Here is a 20,892-nt window from a genome sequence, read left to right on the forward strand (position 1 = left end):
ATATAATCGACATTGTAGATATTATTAAAGATGAAGATACCATTTCAGAAAATGCTATGTATGTGTGTGCATACAAACCACCCTTTATTCAGTCGATTGCCTGTTGTCTACTCACTGTCTAGGACTAGGTACGCGTAAGAGGGGACGCTCGTCTCTGGAGATAACGGGGCCCATCTCGGGTTGGGGTAGAGTCTGACCTAGTGCCGTCCTCCGAGCTGGGATGTTCTTCTGTAGTATCTAATGGGATGACAGCAGATGCGCGCCGACCGTTGACAGTGTGATTAGTCGAGAGAAGTCCATCTGCTTGATACGAGGCAAGGCTCAAGGGTGGTCGCTGGGCTTTTGTATTCGGGCGGTGAAACGGAACCGGCAACGAGCCAACAAAGCCATCTTGCCGCATATCTATCAAGACCTCAGTAAGCATAGGTAGAAAAAAAGAAGGAACAAAAAAACTTCTACCTTCCCTGACTCCATCCATTGTTTCTGTCCCCGTAGTCTCCTCGAGATCATTCCCGATCCAATCATCGCTCTTTTCAGAGAAGAAAGACGCGAACTCTCCACGGTTATTCCTCCATGCTGCCCGGTGGCTCGGCATGCTGGCGGCAAGTTTGGTCAGAACCTCCTCTTCACGTGGACTTCTTGACGACTCTGCTGCGCTGTTGTCATTCCTCACTGGCTTGGGAATGGGCAAAGTTTGCGGTGGAGGTAGATCTAATTGATCTTCTACTTGCCTCTCATCGGAAGAAGGCTTTGCGTCATCGTCGACGTTTGGAGGTAGTGAGTTGGTTGGATTATCAGATAGATAGGAGGGCGTAGGAAGGGAGGACGGACGAAGGCTCGATAGTAACCCGGAAAGTTCCTTGGAATTTCTTCTCTGGGCTTTCGGGTGCCGGGAAGGTTGCTCGATCAAAGGCAGGACAGGTTGAGGTGTGCCATTCCCTCTCCTTTCGTTCTCATCTTCAAAGTCGAATAACATTTCTGTACCGTTCGGATTGAATGGAAAACCCAGACACCCTCAGAAAGAAAAATAACGCACCGTCTCGATCGGAGGGCGTTCGGATAACTGCCTCAGGTTGGTTTACCTTCACATCGAATGTGACTTTGCGTTTGCCTTTGGACTTTGGAGACGGAACGGCGGGTTTCGAGTTCGACTGTTCGGTCTGTTCGATCTCAAGACTTTCTACTTCCTTTCTCTTAGCATCATTTCTAACGCCTTCCGGATTAGAAGAGGTTCCTGGCCCTTGAGGTGGTTGACCGAGCGACGTGTTAACCCCAGCCAATGCTTGTTTGCGTCGCTCCATCTCCTCCTCAAGGTTGAGGAAGTAATTGTAGCTTGTAGCAATGTCCAACTGTTCATCTGTATTACGTCCCCATCGATGAACATTTCCAGCCTCATATGTGGCTGGCTGCATGAAAAGAGTCGCTGATGATGCGGATTGGAGCGAGATAGGACTCTGGGGTGCTTGACCCGGCGATCGTGGCGGTGAATGGTGTTGATCCCGAGGATGGTGAAAAGACGAAGTTGCTAAAGATGCGGAGAGGGAGGAAACGCGAGGGGCAGGGGAATTGGTTGATTGCGCTCGCACACGAGGAAGGACTGAAGGCACAAAATCGCGCACTACGGACGCTGACTTGCCTGACAATGGAGCTGTCTCTGTACGTGATGGACTGGGAGTTTTCCGCTGTCGAAGAGCAGAGTTCTGTTCCGAGAGGGAGTTTCTTTCCTGTTCTTCCCTCTTTATGCCTTCATTATACTTGGTCAGTAAAGATTGCACATCTTGCTTTAGCTGATTCTCGGCAAATCTGATCTCTTCGACTTTCTGCTTCACTATATCATCAATGTACTGCTCTGCTGCTGACCGCAGATCGGAAGATTTCCGACTAGCGAGAGTGGCAAGGGTGGCAAAGAGCGACGTTTTTGACTTTGGTTCAGGAAAGATGGGTGAAATGGGTGGAAGCTTATATTTAGGAAGAGCTTCAGGGACCAAAGAACGCCCGGAAACTGTTTCAGAGGAGGCCGATTGTAACGACGGAGTAATAACAAGGCCGAACGTTTGCGAGAATTGCGAGGAACTTTCTTGTTTCTGAATACCCTCCTCTGTCTGCGGATATCATCGAATTGAAGATCGTTTGTATTGAGAAAGGAAGAGACGTACCAGAACCCGAGAATGAAAGACCTCGACCCAGCCAGAAGTACTTCGGAGAACCTCCGTTTCAGTCCATCCCTTAGTTATGATCGGTCCTTCCTTCAAATTCTGTTCGTCGTGGACAGAAACTACGTGATGTATTCGGTACACAAGAGTTTGACAGCAGAGGCAAGTCAAGGAAGTGTAGCGTGCCGTTTTTGCTGGATCGGGAATGTAGGGAGCCCGTTTACGATTCCTCAACGTCAGGTGCGGGAAGACCTAGGAGAGAGTGACTATTGATACAAGACAAATGTTGCAACAGAAGCAATAATTACGATCTTGATATCCTCGTCTCTTTCAACGTAGACAGGCGTGTAGTCGGGCGACGTCGGTAGATCTGGATACTGGTCGTCGATTTGTGCGGATCTAAGCCGGATATTGAGGCAGTTGCATGCATAGGATCTTTGAGTGTGTGGCTCGCCAATGAGCATGGAAAGTAAAACTGGGAAGTAAAGTCGGTCGGCGATGACAAAAAGAAAAAGTTTCGGCCGCCCCAACCGGAAAGCGGTGCACCTCAAACTGAAAGCTTCTTTTTTCACCACATTCCTGTAGTAGTTCTACTTGAATCAAACAAACAAACAAGAGATGCTACGACAATGCTATCTATCCTTCTTAGATTCTGCTTTGTCTCCTTCAATTACTTTAACATCCCCGACCATCACTTGACCGTATTCGTTGACACGCTTGGGATCGATTCTGTATATCCAACGCTGAAAGATCCATGTCATTAGCATTACAGCGAAGGATTCGCTTGCACCATGTTCATTCACGTACCTGATACAAAAAGACGAGGAATACAACGTCATCTCGGAAACACGCCAGTCGATGTAGGAAGGGCATTTTAATGCAGAACCTACAAAAATTTTAACGCGTTAGTACTTTGAGTTTACGATAAAGGAGTCAGTCTTACGCAAACAAGTCGTCAACTACAGTAGATAACGTCTTGTAGATCATGGCTTTCATCGGCATGTGTGCGACACTCTGTATGGAGGTGGAAGGTCAGTTGGTGACACAGCGTTCACGTATGTCATACCTTGAGTTTATAATTAATGATCAACTGTGGTATGAGCTGGGCCTGTAGAGTACTCCTCAGATAATATTTTTAGAGAAGATGAACGTTTTCTTACGAAGCCAAACATATACACGTATGATGTCAATGTTGAGATGATGAAGCTGTACCACCCTCGATGGGTCTCGTACATGAGCGAGTAAACAGAGTAGATAGCGAGAGAGGGGACCGCAAAGTATGAAACATAGCGGAAGGCTAGACGGTCATACCTGTTCAGATGAAAATCAACAACTAGCTTTCACCGAAGGAATTTGAACATACTCTTGTGTTTTCTTTTCATCTTCGCTCAAAACATGTTTATCTTGTGATAATTAGAACAGAAGTGCGGCAGGCAAAACACCGACTCGAACCTTTGACATTAAGCTTGTACGGCAACAAAGAACCAGCAGGAGCGGGCACCAAAGAGATGTCGACCGCTTTCGTGATCTGCAAGTTTTAGTTTACTATTTATCGAGGTCGTGAATGAAACGTTTGGGTGATGCATACCTTCCAGGCCTCAATGATGGCACCCATCCCGGACCCAAAAAGAATCATCCAACTCGTATTTTCATTGTTATCAATGAGGTACAGTAGGACGACAATTTGAACAAAGACGTTGGTGATGATCTGTGGAAAAGGTTAATAACACGAAGGCAGGATAATGAACACACTCACGGTCCTAAAGGAACATTGGCAAAATCAGAGAGTAAGATAGAGACTGGACGTACCTGACAGAGACACCAACCATTTCTTTCTTCTGTCTCCAATGTGCCACATCCGACGAAAAGGCTAACATTTCGAAGCTGTGAAGACGTTCAGACACAACTGTGGCGGAGAAGAGCCAACTCTTACACAACGTGGAGGACACTAACTATGGCCGTCAGGGCTAGGAACCATGAATTGGTCTCTAAAAGCATCCGCTTGACCTCGTCGAGCTCGGCGCTAGCCCCCGCTCCTTGCTGTTTTGCAGCTTCATTGAAACCATGCGTCATGGAGGCGAATATTTGGAACTTCATGAAGGACATCGGTTGGAAGACAATCTGGAGAGGCAGTTCTGGCGTCGTAGAGTTGAGCTCAATATAATGGGATTTTAAGTGCCAGAACTCGTTCGGAAAAACGATGGGCTTATAGTAGCCTTTGGTACCAGTCGCGTCGCGACTTCCGGGGATCAAATGTATATCTGGAGACATGAATGGATGAGAAAATATGGGGTAAACCAAAGGAAAATACTAACGGTCACGAATCGGTGGCGGTAAAGTCGCGTATGGTACCGCAGCAGCATCAGATATCAGCGCTAAAGTAAAATTCTGTGGCGCATTTTGAGCGTTGATTCAAACATAGTCAAAAGCGCAATACCTTGTGCCAGTGAGGAACGATAACGTCGGGTTGCTGAACACAATATTAGACTTCGGAACCACGGGTTCAGTGTGAAATCAGTACCTCTTCCTCCTCCTCTTCGGTCGAGTCTTTTCCACTAAGTAGGTTCTTCGCCTTGCGTACTTTTGCCCTTGCGAAATGAGGGGTCAACACTAAGGTAACTCTATCAAACTGATTTGTGACAAATTGACGGGAAAAACCGTACGTTTCCGAACGTGATGAAGGTTTTCTGGATCAAAGTTAGGGCTCTGGGGATCCGGACTACTCCCTTCCTTCACGAGGAACACATCTGCCCATAGAGATCCATTATTCAAAACTGACTGCAGTAAAATATAAACACTCTGTTCGCCAAATAAGTTAACGCTGGAACGCACCTCCGGAAACTTGATATTGTACTCGGCCACTCGTGAGACTGAATAGTCCCCAAAAGTTATGTTATGCCAAATAAAGCTGGGCAGAACCTCATCCTGGTGTTCTCTGTACTTCGAGGTCCATTTCTTCGAAAAAACATCGCCATTGAAGGAGGTCGAGAGATGGACGTGTATGGAAAGCGGTTGACCGAGCGGCCAAGCGAGTTCTGCCTGAGCGGGAGGCAAGCTCCATGGGTTGGGTGCCCCTGGTTCCGCAGGTTTGGTGGTTGGCTGCGTGTTGGGCACATTTGTTTTGGGCAAGAAAAATTTCGTAGCTTGGTTTCAGATTGAGATTATTTAGCCCTTGTCCTATTAGTTTAACCACTAACCCAATTGTGTGATCATGTATACCATGAGCATTTGCTAAAAATGAAAACAAACTTTCAGTCGATTCCAAGTCTCCGCATGTAAAATGACCGTACTTGAGCAATTCCCAGAAACCTTCGGAACGGAGATTGTTCAGCTTGAGCCTCGCCTCTGGGGGCTGTAGGTTGCCCTGCTTGAGGAGCACCATCTCGCTGCACGTCCGACATTGTTGACGCTGCAGTTAAGTCGTTAAATTGAGCCTGGACCTGTTACGTATGGTCAATGAGGCACGTGCTTCAGGTGATTCAGACGCTTGCGCTGCAAATAGAGACAAATTTTAACTTTCGGCTTTGCTATATATGCTATACTTGTCTCCATGTACTACGTTTCTGACATGGCAAATATTTCCACCTTCAATCTACGTAGTTTTCTTCATTGTGGCAACCGAGACTGTACCGATTTCGGCAGTAGCGCTCGCCCACCCCAGAATCACGGATTCAAATGACTGTGTGCACTGGCTCCGATCAGGAGGCGATTCGACTGTTCGACAACCCCCTGCCTTCGCGATCCAAGAACCAATTCTAAAGGTGTTGGGGTATGGGATCTTGATCGTCTTTGAATATATTAATCCTGTGCCGGGCTTATTGATTACTGTGTTGCAGTACAATGCCGTTCTAGCTTTTTTACTTAACCAACGGAACACGAAATCGATTCCGGTTCCGGGACTTGCAAACTTGAACTCATCGGTTAAGGATGGACAGCTGGCTTTATCCACTCTGGTGTCCTTTACTTTGCGGGCCCTTCCTTATACAAAAAGAAATCATGATACATATACATAGCAACCAAGGAAAGTATCTTTAGAGAGCAGACGACCAACGGATGGGTAGTCATGGCTCCAAAAAATTGTGGTGGTGGTTGCCGGTGTAGGGAGAACTTTCCAATGGAAGGTGACATGATATGTCACGTAGATCAAACCCTTAGCCCTAATCAACTGATCACGTGAGGAGATAAATGCCCTTTGCCCAACTGGCTTTAACTTAGCCTGCCTTTCTTTCTCCTCCACCACTTTCATCAACCCACTCGAACAAACCTTGTGCGTTCTCATCTTGACCATCGTCCATAGCGAGTTAACCAATGTCTACCTAGATCTTTCCCGTTAAACTTCTCCCCAACCAACGTGAGTTGACGCGGTTCCACTACGCGTCGCTGTCAACTAATCCACCCTATCAGATGCCTGAATCCCGTGAAGACTCTGTCTACCTCGCCAAGCTCGCTGAGCAGGCTGAGCGATATGAAGGTTCGTGTTTTTTTGTGTCGCGTTAATCTCGAGATCCGATACTGATCTGTAATCGCACAATCAGAGATGGTCGAAAACATGAAGCGCGTCGCTTCCTCAGACCAAGAGCTCACTGTAGAAGAGCGAAACCTTCTCTCCGTCGCCTACAAGAACGTTATCGGTGCCCGCCGTGCATCGTGGAGAATCGTTTCCTCAATTGAACAGAAGGAAGAGTCGAAGGGGAACGAGGCTCAGGTTTCCATGATTAAAGGATACAGAGAAAAGATAGAGTCCGAGCTTGCCAAAATTTGCGAGGACATCCTCGACGTTCTTGACAAGCACCTCATCCCTTCTGCCGCATCGGGCGAGTCGAAGGTGTTCTACCACAAAATGTAAGTTGAATGCCATCCTACACGGCAACATGTCCTGACTTCTTGGGATAGGATGGGTGACTACCACCGATACTTGGCCGAATTTGCTACTGGTGACAAACGAAAAGACAGCGCAGATAAGTCCCTCGAGGCATACAAGGCTGCGTCTGATGTTGCTGTCACTGAACTCCCTCCTACACACCCCATCCGCCTCGGTCTCGCCCTCAACTTTTCCGTCTTCTACTACGAAATCCTCAACAGCCCTGACCGTGCATGCCATCTCGCTAAGCAAGCGTTCGATGATGCTATTGCGGAACTGGACACCCTTTCGGAAGAGAGCTACAAGGATTCGACGCTGATCATGCAACTCCTCCGTGACAACCTCACTCTCTGGACTTCTGACATGCAGGACTCTGGTATGTTTCATCCTTCTGATCATCTGGAGAACTATGTCTGATTCATATCCGTCAAGCAGATAAGCCTGCGGAGAAAGAGGAATCTGGAGAAGCCCCCGCCGAAGAGTAGATTAGCGGCATTTGTGCATAATTATGTATTATTGTCTTCTTATTCGCATCCCCACTGGTTCTTGTGCTGCTCCTCACCTCGCATTTTCTTCCCTATACATACTGCCTCCTCCCTCATAATGTCAGCTGTTCTGTGATTCTGTATAGAATTTTTGTGACGATCGCACCGAGAATCGAAAACCAAAACGCTTTTCCAATCTTCACACTGAGAGTATATGTGAATAATCGCCTCTACGGCATTCAAATTCAAGCGATCGTTGGGTAACTTGGTACAGAAACATGGCGTTAGAATGTTGTTTGTAGTGTTTTGAGTGACGCTTCAGTATACGAAACGCCTCCCATTAGAAGACTCTGGTTATGTGGCGCTAATCTCCAAGTAAGTAGTATGATAAGTACCCTGTACCCTGGATACATGGGAAAACCACAAGATTCAGTTGCAAACAAGTTCCACCGCTGCGACTGCCTAAAAGATTGGACTCGACTAAAAGGTCGCCATGCATGCAGACCGTTTACGGACGGTATGGCCATGGACATGGGAGATTGCTCTTTTCGAGTGGCTGCATCTCAATCGGCGATCGTCAACTTGGTCCGAGGAATTTACGTAATGTGGCAAATTGTACTGCGCCTTATGAGATTTTCATCTCAGTCCTCCAGTTCTGCAGTGAGGTGAAGCAATGTGTACAGGTATATCAGGCGGGATTGTCTGATATTGAATCCTTCTGATCTTGATGTCTGAGGGTCCTCCGACGGGACAAAGCTGCGTGGTACCGACATGGATGAACCAGGAACAGCCTGGAACACTCAAACAAGGATGTATATAGAATATTTGTAATTTCGATTGAATTAAACTGAAATCCACTCTTTTAGGACAAAACTTTCCCACGGCGTCTCGACAGTAAATGACATGGTTAAAAAATCAGCGAGAGTTCTGAGCGGATAAACAACACATGAACCATCAAGCTTCTAAATATTTTGAGGAGAAATCTGGAAAGTGGAAGGACTTGTTGCGTTTTCCGGGGAGTGCCAGACTGTTGGCAACCCTTCGGCGTGAGAAAAAGGCGCTAAGAGATCAGTGCGGAACTTGAATATCGCCTGTTCTTACTTGACAAACTACCACTTCCACCTTATTGCAGCAGCGGTACGCTTTTTCTGTTTGTGGTCCATTTGCTCGTTTACTCACTAATAAAATCTAGTTCTGCTATAACTGGTAATGCATACCAGTAATCAATCGTCCACACCACGTGGGACACCCTCTCGTCGGGGAAGATCCCCTCGCGTATCTTCGCCTGGTCCAATTCAGCCTTCGTCTTCCTCTATGCCGTCTCATGCCAGCGGTTCTTCACCTTCCTTTTTCTCCTGCCTTAGTATTCCTGTAGAGGGCGCAATTCCTATCGAAGATCTCGAAGACAACAGTCCTACTGCCAAACCAATGTCGTCCGCCACCGATTCGCAACGGGCACCTCGCAAGTCCAAAACCGAAGCAATGAATGCACTCAATGCACATGCAAAGTCGACAATCATTGACATTGACGAAACTCAACCTTTGGCGGTTTTGGCTGAGAGATATGAGAACTCCCCTCCCATCCCAGTCTCTCCTTTCCTAGACTTATCTTCGGTGAAGACGCCCAAGACCGAGAGGCAACCTCCTGTTCGAGCCCAAGAGCCTCGTCCATTTGGGCTGGAGGATTGTCCGGAATATCATCCTACTGTGGAGGAATTCAAGGATCCGATGGCTTACATTAAGTCCATCTCGAACAAAGCACGAGAACATGGAATTTGTAAGATTATACCACCAGACGGCTGGAAAATGCCCTTCGTAACCGATACAGAGGTTCGTGAGGGAAGTTATTCTTAGTAAGGCTCACTCTTACCCATTCCAGCGCTTTCGATTCAAAACTCGAGTACAACGGCTTAACTCGATCGAAGCGTCGTCGCGAGCGAAAGTGAACTTCCTCGAACAGCTCTATCGGTTTCACAAGCAACAGGGCAACCCTCGTATCGTCGTCCCTACTGTCAATCATAAACCTTTGGACTTGTGGCTATTGCGGAAGGAGGTCCAAAAGCAAGGCGGTTACGAAGCTGTAAGCATACGCGATTTGGCCGCTAAAGCCTTCATTCATTTCTCACTTGAATTTATTCATAGGTCAACAAGGCTAAGAAATGGCTTGAAATGGCTCGCATGCTCGGGTATAGAGGGGCTCCAGGGCTCGCCACGCAGCTAAAGAATTCTTACGCTCGGATAATACTTCCATATGAAGACTTTTGTGAACGAGGCAAGAATCTTCCAACGACTCCTCCTCGACCCCCGCAGAAGAAGTCTAACACCGGGACACCGAGCAAACTTGGTCGCCTGAGTGTATCCGCCTCCAACCCAGCGGAAAACAGTGCACCATCGAGTCCGCTGACTACCACGTCAAGCCCACTGTCTGAACCTCCGGATGAAGGTGACAGTAAGGAGCAATCGACGGCGAGACTCCGACGAAGTACCAGGCAAGCTTCGCAAGATCGCAATAGTCGTATGTTTGCCTCTCCATCGCTTTAGTCTAATCTATTTGACTGGACTTGACAGCCAAAAAGGTCCCTCTCCCGACTCCAGCGTTGACCCCACCGGTCTTCAATGATAAGGACAAGCCTGCCATGGAGGTGATAACGATTGTTTGTGACCGGAAACCACACCGATACTGATGTCGTGTCCCACTCAGCAACATTGCGAGATCTGCGGCAAGATGAACTACGGGGAAAAGATGCTCCTATGCGATGGTTGTGATTGTGGTGAGTGATTACATATCTGATAACACTTTCACCTGAGCTTTCAATTAGGATTCCATATGTTCTGCCTCAACCCACCTCTCAACGAAATACCCAATGAGCAATGGTTCTGTTACACCTGTCTTTCTGGTACTGGCGGTGACTACGGATTTGATGAGGGCGAGGAACACAGCCTCTCCAGCTTTCAAGCGCGAGATCTGGAATTCCGTCGACTGTGGTTCAAGACACACCCTCCGCCCCTTCGTCCCGATAGAATGGACGTTGATGTTGACCCCCGCACATGCAATAAGTTTGACAATATCATTGTCACGGAGAATGACGTTGAGAATGAATTTTGGCGATTGGTCCAGTCGCCGGACGACACGGTCGAGATCGAGTATGGGGCCGATGTTCATTCTACGACTCACGGAAGGTTTGTTTTCTCCCCCCTATAGATTAAATTATATTGCGATCCCAATTCAACACTACAGTGCAATGCCCACGTTGGAGACACATCCCCTTGATCCCTATTCTAAAGATCCCTGGAATTTGAACAACATTCCCGTTCTATCCGACTCTCTTCTACGATTCATTAAATCCGACATATCTGGCATGACAGTCCCCTGGACTTACGTCGGGATGGCGTTTTCTACATTCTGTTGGCATAATGAGGCACGTCCACCGCTTTTTCGTGCCGTGCAGAACAACATGCACTAATCATGGTTACAGGACCATTATACATATAGTGTCAACTTTAGTGAGTTGGTCCAGACTCATTATTCAGGATTTCCTGACATTCTTAAATCCAAGTGCACTGGGGAGAAACGAAGACATGGTACGGAATACCAGGAGACGACGCGGAGAAGTTCGAGGCTGCAATCAGATACGAAGCACCGGATCTCTTCGAGGCTCAGCCAGATTTACTTTTCCAGCTAGTGACATTGATGAATCCGAAGCGTCTTATTGACGCAGGCGTACGCGTCTCCGCCTGTAACCAACGCGCTGGAGAATTAGTTTTGACTTTCCCAAAGGCTTACCATGCTGGGTTCAACCATGGCGTATGTATTTTTTATATCCGCACTTCCTTTCAGGTCTTTATGGATTTTCTTCGTAGCTAAACTTTAATGAGGCGGTCAACTTCGCGTTGCCGGAATGGCTTTCCTATGGTCGCGACTGTGTACAGCGATATCGGGCATTCAGAAAGCTCCCAGTGTTTTCGCACGATGAGTTATTGATCACCATCACTCAACAATCTCCGTCAATCAAGACTGCATTGTGGCGAGTCGATTGCTTGCGTTATTCCACATGAAACTTGTCTTAATTTTCGTTTATAGGCTCACTGAAAGTCTACAAGAGATGACGGATCGAGAAATGGACAACCGAAGAAAAGCTCGCGCTTTATTGATGCGGGAGACGTTAGAGGAACAGGACCGCCCCGAAGATCAATACCAATGCGCGATTTGCAAAGTCTTCTGCTACCTCTCTCAGATCACATGTCCTTGCTCTACTAAGGTCGTCTGCGTCGAGCATGCGGACCTTCTCTGTACCCGACCGAAGGAGCAGCACCTTGCTCTGAGGAAGCGTTTCTCAGACGAAGAACTGTTGGATATTCAAGTGAAGGTTGCGGAACGAGCACAGATCCCTACTCTATGGAAAGCCAAATTGCACAAGCTGTTGATGGAGAGCCCGAGGCCGGCTTTACGTCAACTCCGCGCACTCCTTTCAGAGGGCGAACGTATCCACATCCACTATAGCCTTCCCGAGTTCTACACTCTCAGGAAGTGTGTCAATAGAGCCAATGAGTGGGTAGAGGCAGCCAACTCTTTCACACGAAAGCAGCCGAGTCGGAAACGTTCTCGTCGGTCTGTCAAAGGTCGTCCGAACGACTTGGACGAAGGGAACGAGAAACCGGAGAAGACTCTTTCTGATCTCTATGGACTTCTTAGAGAAGTCGAGCGACTTGGCTTTGACTGTCCCGAGATTGCCAACCTTCGAAGTCTTGGGCAACAAGCCGAGCGAGCCATCACCCGGGCGACTGCTCTGCTAGATCCTGCCGCTATACAGGCAGATAATGACAAGTATCTCGTTGACTGTAACTCTCTTATCGTAGAGTGCTCGTCTTTGAACCTTTTACTCCACGAAGTCTCTGAAGTGGAGAAGGTTGTTGATAGAGAGCAGTTACTCAGCGAGCTGCGGGATAAGATCGGCGACGGATACAACGCTACCTTGGACGAAGTCCGCCAGTATTTGGCACGTGGTAGGGCATGCAATCTTCCCTTGGAACATGAGTATATGCGCTGGCTCGAAAACGGTGAGCGTGCAGGAGGTGATTGGGAAACCACCGCTAGATCCTTACTCGCGAAACCGGTGAAGACGATCGAGGAATTGGACGAGTTCATGAACCCCCCTGCCGACACGCCTATTGATCCTGTACTCTCCGAACGCATCGACGCGATTCGTTGTAAAGGAAAGGAGTTTGAGAAGATAGCGAACACATGGTTGGTCCATCATCAGGAAGACGCGAAGCCTAGGCCACAAGAAGTCTTGAAGGTAGCCAGTCGTGCAGAGAAGGAGTTCAACATAGATGCTATGATGCGGATCAAGGGCATTGCATTAGTTGCAACCGAGCTCGAAATGCGTTGTGAACAAGTTCTGAAGGGTACTTACCGTCTACGGCCAAACGAGAATGTGTTCAGCTCTATCAAGGACTGGAGGGACTACGCGAACGAACACCTCAAGCTCTTTTCACTTCCGACTTTCGAGAAACTGGAAGTACAACTGAACTCTCACAATCAGTGGCAACGTAGTCTACCATGGTGGTGTAACAAGCACGATGCACCACATGTCAAGCCTGTTATGGACGACGTGCTCAGCTGTACTCGTCCCGAGGATGATCGCCCTCCGGATGATGAGTACTTCACATGTATATGTAATGCACCTGTGAAGCCTCCTCCACCGGGAGTCGTATCAGACGCAGTCCAGTGTGATCATTGTTATGCTCGATTCCACGGCGAATGTGCCAAGAATGGTGGTTCATGCCCTTTCTGTGACCATCATCACTGGAATGGAGATATACCCAAGGAACGTAGCTGGCATTTTTGCTATCTTCCGCAACTTCTTGTTATGGCACCAGAGATCACGAAGCGCTATTCGCAAGACTGGAAGGATTTGGAAACCATTGTTGTAAAAGTCGATAGACTTTCACAGGTCATCGGCCACTTCCTTGCATATCAGTCTCGAGAAGAAAACCAGAGATCTGCATACATTCACCAAGTTCGCCATTACATGCGCAAACTGTACAAGCTACAGTTTGTTGTTTCCCCTACATTCGAGATTTCTTTCGGTCTCGACCTAGCGAGTTTGCATCGTATGCTTGCACAACGTCCTCCCAAAACGAAGAAGAAACGAGCTAAGGTCACTTTCGGACAAGATATCGATCCTGTGTGGGCTGATGGTACGCGCTGCATATGCAGAGGCCGTTCTCCTTATCTAGTGAACTATCCCACTGTGGCTTGCGAAGGTTGCGAGCGTCTCTATCATGCAGCTTGCGTATTTTTCCCCATGGATTCTCTGCCAGATGTCAGGCGGAAATACCAGTGCCCGCTTTGTTGTCTACGCAAGAATAAAGTGTACAGATATTCTGATGTCAGAGTTCAACCCTCAAGTGAGTGTTACTTGATTCTCAGTGAACCGACGTCCTAAACCCTTGTCCTGTAGGTACAGAGGGACGCCATCCTGATATCTATGTCAACTGGACGGAAATGTTGGAGGCTTCTAGCCGGGATATCATATACATGACACTGCCTAAACCTTACCGGGAAACACTCTTTGTTGAACTGGTGCGATATATTCCTGCGTCGGATGGAACTACTAGTAGTCCATCATCAACACCTGGGCCCAATGACCGCAATCACACCCATCGCAACGCTAGCACGGTGAATCTGTCCGTTATTCCTCAGCATAGTATCTATGATAATCCTCGTCATGCCCCTGTTCCTCCCCCTCCTTGGTCAAGGTGGAGTGCGGCCGCAGCGTCCGATATGGCTTCTTCAACTAGTAACCGACGGTTCGACGAGCCTCCGAGGAAAAGACAACGGCACGAAAACGAGAGGTCAACGCCTGACGATCACCCTCCAATGGCGAGCCTACTACATGAACCACTGTCGCATCGCACAACCCTTCCACCTGCATCCTCGATTGCTGAACAGCATCCAGTATCCTCTTTTCACCGTCCTTCACCTCACAATAACCAGTCACTCTCTCCATCTCTTGCGAGGCTAATGTCACCCGTAGATCAACCATCTCCCCATCCTACTTATGCCACTTCACCGACGACCCGGAATGGAAGTAGTCATGATCCCCTTCGCCACTCCCCTTCGATGAGAAATGGGATAGAGGTTCGAGGTTCTCCACCTATGCGTGGGTTGGGGGATAGTCCGAAGCTCATGCGAAACAAAATCGACACACCTACTTTGCCTCCGATACGTGACGCCTTAAATGCCTCTCCACGAATACGAAACGGAGGTCTTGAGCTCACCAGTTATGGTACGAGAAACGCCGTCGATCTCTACAGTCCGAATGGTCATACAAACGGCCATTCGATGGGGAGGCCTTAGGTGAACTTGGCGCAATGTTTTCGTAAATTTTTTAATTGGATAAGGGAATTTTTTTTCGGTTGAAGTTTGTTAATTCTATCGCTTTCTTCTTAGCTGTTCTTGCTTTGCCGATGTAATGCTGTACAGGTAGTCATCAATCTTAGTTTGCAACATGCGAACGTTGTCAGTCATGCCCGCAATGAGATGGCGTGGTATTCACTACACCACCAGATTGCACTTGACAGTTCGCAGAAGGTCGGGGGTATTGGGCACAGTGGCATAAGGAACACAATTGAGTCGTATAATAGCGCAAAGGTCTCGCTATCTCTTCATTAATTTATACGTTGAATATCCTCCAATTATCGCAAACGTAGCAAGGGCGGCGATGATGGCAACAAACCATGTATACGACTGCTTATCGTCTTCTCCCGGTACATGGACGTTCATCCCCCATAAACCTAGGCGACGGCCACATTGGCGTTACTGTAGAAAGAGGTAGAGAATGATCGTGACTTACCTGTAATGAGATTCATAGGTATAAGAACGGTACCGAGGGCAGTGAGTTTGGACAGAACATCGTTGATCTGATTGTTTGCATCGGTCATTTCGATGGAGATTTGTGCGAGATAATTTGAATGCGACCGGGAAAGAATCTTCTCGTAGTGGTTCAAATTTTGCGTCATTGTTATGAGATGGTCCTTGGGGAGGGGCGTTAGTCACAACAGGACACAATGGGATATAAGGGTGTCTTACCTGGATATCAGAGAGATACAGCCCCTTGGAAAGTTCATTCACTTCAATACAGCTCTAGAAGATCTGGAAATCGTACTCACTATGTCTCCTGTAGGGGCAACTTGCCAATTCTCATTGCACCTCTTGGCCAGCCCCTTCACGACATCTGCCTTGTTTCCCATCAGTCTCAACAAACCCATAACCTTTTTACGGCACGTTCCAATTCGCCTCAACATATCCGTCTGTTCCCTCGTTTCCTTCAAATTGTCCTTTAGAATCAGCACTAATTCGTCTATACTATCGACTTCATATTCAATGCTTTGAATGAGCGGTCCGAACGCATCAGTTATGTCGTCGATGAGGGCATATGAAATCCAATCGGAAGTGACGGAGATGTAGTCCTTTAGTTGCTTAATACGTCTCCGGACATTAGAGGGATGTGGCGTTGGATGAAAATGAAACTGTGGTTGGTGCACGTCAAAACGAGGCTGCCTCCAAAATCGGAAAGGACCTACTGAGAGTGTACCTTCCCGGAAGACAACGATGTACATATTTAACGGTTCCAGATAGGTTGGACTGTATGGGTCCTGATCGAAGCTTCGAAAACAAACCAAATAATAATTTCTGAATAATTCTATTTTTTCTCGTGCCTCCTCCATTTGAATGTCCTCTGTCGTCAGCGGATGCAGTTTAAAGACCTGAGTGTAAAGGTTAGCAAAGTATTAAATGTTAAAGGAAACGAAAGACCCACCCTACTCAGGAGCTTCATCTCTTCATCAGTAGGACACTGTATATCCATCCACCAAGTATTGCTGTCGCTGTCAGTCGAATCCATCCGTCCGGTCATAGAGGGCCGATATCCTGACTTGGCCGATTTCCCACCTAGGAACCCAGAAGCACCACCACTGGGCTTAACTGTGCCGGTCTTCCAGCGAGGATCGTGAGTAGGATCAGTCCCCAAAGCATCTCTGTCCGCTTGAGAGTTGATCCCAGTGAATAGATCATAGAATGATTGCCCCTCAGCAGGAAGTTCACTCAAGCTCCTAGCATGTATCGTTGCAGATAAAGCGTTTGAGTAAAACGAAAACCTGTACGGTCGGTCATGGCCAGTGTTGAGAATACCGCTCACTCCAGTAGGGCCACTTTGAGAAGTCGGTATGTTATCACCACCGTTGGCACCGCCAATGTTCCCTCCAAGGACCAATCCCAGCCGACCAGAAAGGGAGGCCGGAGGGAGACCTGCGTTACCTTCAAACCTAGCAAGTCTGCCTCCAATCCCTTTTCTTTGTACACGTGGAGTGTTGCTCTGACTGAGCTTGCGCTGTCTGGCAGAGCGAGGCGTGCTAGCGGCAGTTTCGGAAAGGTCGGGGTTAGAGCTGGAGGGTCCCGCCGCCTGGGTAGCAATATCTTCGTTAACATTGCCCTCCGACGTCGACTGCAGGGCATCAGCCTGTGCTCTGTTCTCATCTCTAATAAAGAAGTCTGGTGAATGCGTATGTCGTGAACGAGTTGGAGGAGGAATGACGAATTTTGTGGAGGGCGTTGAAGTTATTCCTAGCGATGCTTTTTCGGCAGCTGCAAATTCTTCCATGGATGCGAAGTCAAAGTGCGATTGGGGAGGATTAGGCTGATAGGTGGGTAATTGACCGAAGTTCGATGAGGAACGGTAGTCGACGATATCTGGGGTGGCCTGTGATACAGCAGGCCCCATACCGGCCAATAAGGACGGATCCTGAGTCTGGTTAAGATGATGTTTCCTGAGGTCGAGAGAAGACGTAGAGGGTCTTTTGGTGAGTATAGAGCCCGTATCTAGGTCTTCAATAGCTTCTGCGCCTCTAGCAATGTCGATATCGTGCTGCTCGCTAGGAGAAAACACCGCTTCTTCTTGGTGTGGATGGGAATGAAGGTCTAAAGTGGTTGGAGACATTTGGACGGTTCCTCTAAGAACCCTAGAAAGTTGCATGGCCTTTGCCATTTCCACATCCATTGCCCGTTGCCGTTCTCTTGCGTCTGTGTCATTTGGATCGAATGGACGAGGCAATGTTGGCGAAAGCCGAGGTCGAGTCAGGTCATTAGCTTCATGGGTGCTTGTACTTCCTCTTCTTCGTATCGAAGAATTCGTGTGTATCGATGAGGGTGAGCTTGAGAGGACATCGTTGCTCGACATCACAAATCTTGGGGGTCGTTGGCGGGTGCGGAGCGACAAGATTTTGTGTGATTATGACGAGAGGCTGGCGATAAGATTAGATTAGATCTCTTGATAAGGTGTCCATAATACAAGAAAATGAGGTACATGCTAGTCCATCATTCAAATTATTTTGAAACTTTAGAAGTTACTCCTCTTCCGGAGTTTCTCCATAGTCAACGGTATGGATTCCTCCTAACCAAAACACCCTCCAGTCCTCCACACCCTTCCGACACCAACAATATAATCCTTGTTCTCTTCGCAGCCGGTTCACGATTTCCTCCGACTCTAGATTGCTATATCCAGAGGCATAACTATATATGGAATTTGTACGGCTGACACCCGCATTGAACTGCGCTGCTCGCGCAGCAAATTGAGGTCGATCCCAATGTCCACCCTCGCATAGGAAGCCAGCGTCGCCACCCGTATCCTCCTCAACATGCATGATCTCGTCTGCACGTGCCTTCCCTTTCCCTTTACTACTAAGAAAAGAAAAAGATCGCTCCTGAGCCTCGATTCCCATTTCACCCAGAGCAATGACCTGAAGGAAGGGAGGTGAACTGCTGTCATCAGGCGGTTCACAGGTCCGCGATATAACCGACGTTGGGGTATTCTTCCAAGTGATGATCAGGTATGGCGGGCAAGGCGATAAACTGACAGGTAGCGGATACGGAAGAATATGCGTCTTCTTGCCACGAGTAAGCAGCATAATCTTCTTCACTTGCCCGTTGGCAGTTTGCAAAGGAAGATCACAGATCGACGGAGGTAGCCATTTCCCTGCATGTGGCGGGCTATCAAAGGAAGAGACTATTCGAGATCTACGACGGTTGATTGGGCTTGTTGTTTCTCGAAGCGTGCCTTGCGGAGAACCGTCGTCAAGGAGCTCCAATTCCCCAACCGCGGCGTCCGCCACTCGAATCCAACCAGATTTCTTGTCGAAGTTGACGAAGATGCTGAGTTGTGGTCCGTAAGATACTCTCACGGAATGATTCATGGCCTGAGAGGCGCGTGTTTCGCGGACAGTTGCCGTACTATCCCTTCGACTATGCGGTTGCTGTCGTGGACCAGCATCAGATATACTTCGAGATACTTCGGAAACAGCTTGGTGAAAGAACGTCATATGGCGTGGTGTTAGTGGTGTGTAAAAATCCTAACATGAGTTCAGTTGGGGGGAAAAATCAAAAGATACAGAAATGAAAGGGATCATGCCTTGACAAAATGGAACGCGCGTTCTCCTTTGGGAGCCTCATAAAGGAGGATGTTTGACTTCGTGGCAATGGCAAGCATGCGTCCAGTTCGACCATTACTTCGAGTATCTCCACTCCACAATGCATATGAGAGTGCAGACAGATTACTGAGCCTGGAACCAGGCGTTGCTAAAGGAACAAAATCGGCTGCCCATCTCAACGGTAAATCGTCAATAACGTCCCAAGACGAGTCGTCCGAGTCAGTTCGTTGAGGAGACGCCTTACGTAGAGAAGAGTCCGAACGGGCGCCAGAGAGACCCTGGCCGGTGCTGGAAAGGAGGGTGTGGTAAGATGATGACTGATCGGAAGGTTGATTGCTAGGCGAGTCGATCAATGATTTGAGGCCGCGAGTGATACTATTACTTGGTCTGTGTCGTTTCGTAGGCGTCTGCTGAGCGTTCCACTGCGACGGTCTACGCAAATCGAGTGGATGTGAGCCCTGATAAGTTCATGAGCATATGTGATAATGAACAAGAGGGTGAAATACAACCTACTTTCTGTGCGATCGCCCATTTCGCTAGGCTAGTCAGACTGGCAAGGTTATACATCCGCAATACCCTCAGTGCCTCAGAATCTTTGCCGGAGGGAGAATCCGATTCAGGTCCGACTAAGAGAAGCACTACGCCTTGCGGTGTCTCCTCCCCAGACTCATCTACCTCCAAGAGGGACATCTGGAAAACGCTAACCGAGACGTCAGTGCTTCGAAGAGAGAAGTTAAGCCTGAATACCTTTCACCGTTCCAGATCGGTAGAGCGTGAGCTTCGTCTGGTCCTTTGAGTGATATTCCTCCCGAGTCCGTCCATTCACGAGGGAAGATATCGAGGACAGAGAGACCGTTATCGTGACCGATCAATAAGATTCTGTCACCGAGTAATGGTAGTAGGCAACGAATTCGAGATTTAGAATGAGGCAAAAATCGCGATCCAAAGGAATGCATATTTAGGTGAGTCGGTCGAAGTTGATTGCTGACGGACGGGAGCGGTGGTAATGGTCGTGGGGATGGCGTTTGCTGCAAGTAAGAATGAGAGGAATACGAGTCGGTTTCGGACAACGACCAATTATTCGTCTGTATTGTCAAAGTGGCAGTAGGCCCAGGGGTAGGAGGTTCATTTGTTACCACAGGAATATTGGAATTCGACGAGATTTCCTCTCCAGGATACTGCGAAAGCGTCCGTTTGAGTCAAAAACGGAAATAAATTATTAATTCAGAACTAGAACTCACCATTTCGTCGTTACCCCAACCTCTCTGTCGTCGTCTCTCTCGTTCTTCTGATGTAATATCATTATACCGTTCCGCGGCTCTAGAATAAGATTGAGTTAACGAGTAGAGCAATGCCAAAGATCTTGAATATACCGCTTCTCTATCCAGCCTCTCCACCTCCCGAATCTAGTAAGGCTACGTGAGCATTGGAGAGAAGAACGATCACAGGACACGACTATGACCTCGAATTTGGGCCGGTTTGAGCGACCAAGTCATCGTATGTTGGAAGATCGTCTGCACCTGTCCCTCTTGCCGTGTCTTGTTCGATGTATTGCGGTTGATCCATGCGAGAGCGTTTTCCCTGTGTGTCGTGATTGTCGTTGAGAACAACTTCGAAGACCAATGGGGTCGGGTCACGTGTGGATGTATCCAACACAGCGTCGAAATATCGAAGGAGAACGACAGCATAAACTTTTGTATTCGTATCATGGAAACGCTGTGCCGTTCTTGGACAGGTTATTGGGACGTGTATAAGTAGTAGTACAGGATGTCAAATGACCGCAGCTAATTCAAGAGCGAGGTAATTAATTCTGAGTTTGATTTTTTGTCGTTTCAAGTGTTTTTGCAATATTTGAGGACTCGTAAGCAGCTTCCTAGTAGAGTACTAGGTGGCGACGCCTCTGAAT

The 20,892-nt window shown here is 48.0% G+C and overlaps 7 protein-coding genes across 7 annotated transcripts; 2 read left to right on the plus strand and 5 right to left on the minus strand.

Annotated features, from left to right (window-relative positions):
* Positions 1-124: 124 nt before the first annotated feature.
* E1B28_004745 (uncharacterized protein) lies at positions 125-2,617 on the minus strand (the record flags this gene model as incomplete). Its single annotated transcript, XM_043149261.1, has 5 exons — positions 125-402; positions 460-978; positions 1,037-2,102; positions 2,157-2,405; positions 2,462-2,617. 5 exons carry the CDS (start codon positions 2,615-2,617, stop codon positions 125-127), a joined length of 2,268 nt encoding a protein of 755 aa, XP_043013865.1.
* An 89-nt stretch (positions 2,618-2,706) lies between these two features.
* On the minus strand, positions 2,707-5,580 carry E1B28_004746 (uncharacterized protein). The gene is made up of 18 exons (XM_043149262.1): positions 5,444-5,580; positions 5,351-5,384; positions 4,986-5,296; positions 4,817-4,931; positions 4,675-4,763; positions 4,591-4,623; positions 4,469-4,541; positions 4,087-4,414; positions 3,963-4,037; positions 3,910-3,913; positions 3,742-3,861; positions 3,606-3,681; positions 3,517-3,556; positions 3,314-3,464; positions 3,220-3,261; positions 3,097-3,167; positions 2,961-3,039; positions 2,707-2,896 (listed from the first exon to the last, which is right to left on the minus strand). Exons 1-18 carry the CDS (start codon positions 5,552-5,554, stop codon positions 2,786-2,788), a joined length of 1,863 nt encoding a protein of 620 aa, XP_043013866.1. The 5' UTR covers positions 5,555-5,580; the 3' UTR covers positions 2,707-2,785.
* A 793-nt stretch (positions 5,581-6,373) lies between these two features.
* E1B28_004747 (uncharacterized protein) lies at positions 6,374-7,696 on the plus strand. The gene is made up of 6 exons (XM_043149263.1): positions 6,374-6,420; positions 6,474-6,504; positions 6,558-6,624; positions 6,689-6,995; positions 7,047-7,390; positions 7,450-7,696. The coding sequence occupies exons 3-6, from the start codon at positions 6,558-6,560 to the stop codon at positions 7,497-7,499; spliced, it is 768 nt and encodes a 255-aa protein (XP_043013867.1). The 5' UTR covers positions 6,374-6,420; positions 6,474-6,504; the 3' UTR covers positions 7,500-7,696.
* Positions 7,697-8,578: 882 nt separating this feature from the next.
* E1B28_004748 (uncharacterized protein) lies at positions 8,579-15,067 on the plus strand. The gene is made up of 14 exons (XM_043149264.1): positions 8,579-8,636; positions 8,692-9,329; positions 9,379-9,579; positions 9,642-10,014; positions 10,068-10,141; positions 10,201-10,270; positions 10,319-10,679; positions 10,738-10,918; positions 10,976-11,003; positions 11,057-11,304; positions 11,361-11,524; positions 11,581-13,910; positions 13,964-14,926; positions 14,989-15,067. Exons 2-13 carry the CDS (start codon positions 8,709-8,711, stop codon positions 14,860-14,862), a joined length of 5,550 nt encoding a protein of 1,849 aa, XP_043013868.1. The 5' UTR covers positions 8,579-8,636; positions 8,692-8,708; the 3' UTR covers positions 14,863-14,926; positions 14,989-15,067.
* Positions 15,068-15,162: 95 nt separating this feature from the next.
* On the minus strand, positions 15,163-17,740 carry E1B28_004749 (uncharacterized protein; the record flags this gene model as incomplete). The annotated part of the gene is made up of 6 exons (XM_043149265.1): positions 15,163-15,299; positions 15,359-15,539; positions 15,595-15,618; positions 15,675-16,034; positions 16,089-16,271; positions 16,325-17,740. The coding sequence occupies 6 exons, from the start codon at positions 17,738-17,740 to the stop codon at positions 15,163-15,165; spliced, it is 2,301 nt and encodes a 766-aa protein (XP_043013869.1).
* Positions 17,741-17,906: 166 nt separating this feature from the next.
* E1B28_004750 (uncharacterized protein) lies at positions 17,907-18,878 on the minus strand (the record flags this gene model as incomplete). Its single annotated transcript, XM_043149266.1, has 1 exon — positions 17,907-18,878. The coding sequence occupies one exon, from the start codon at positions 18,876-18,878 to the stop codon at positions 17,907-17,909; it is 972 nt and encodes a 323-aa protein (XP_043013870.1).
* Positions 18,879-18,961: 83 nt separating this feature from the next.
* On the minus strand, positions 18,962-20,552 carry E1B28_004751 (uncharacterized protein; the record flags this gene model as incomplete). Its single annotated transcript, XM_043149267.1, has 6 exons — positions 18,962-19,444; positions 19,500-19,686; positions 19,734-20,164; positions 20,228-20,306; positions 20,360-20,392; positions 20,449-20,552. 6 exons carry the CDS (start codon positions 20,550-20,552, stop codon positions 18,962-18,964), a joined length of 1,317 nt encoding a protein of 438 aa, XP_043013871.1.
* Between the last annotated feature and the right edge of the window lie 340 nt (positions 20,553-20,892).

This window comes from Marasmius oreades, chromosome 2 (genome assembly GCF_018924745.1).
Source record: "Marasmius oreades isolate 03SP1 chromosome 2, whole genome shotgun sequence".
NCBI lineage: Eukaryota > Fungi > Basidiomycota > Agaricomycetes > Agaricales > Marasmiaceae > Marasmius > Marasmius oreades.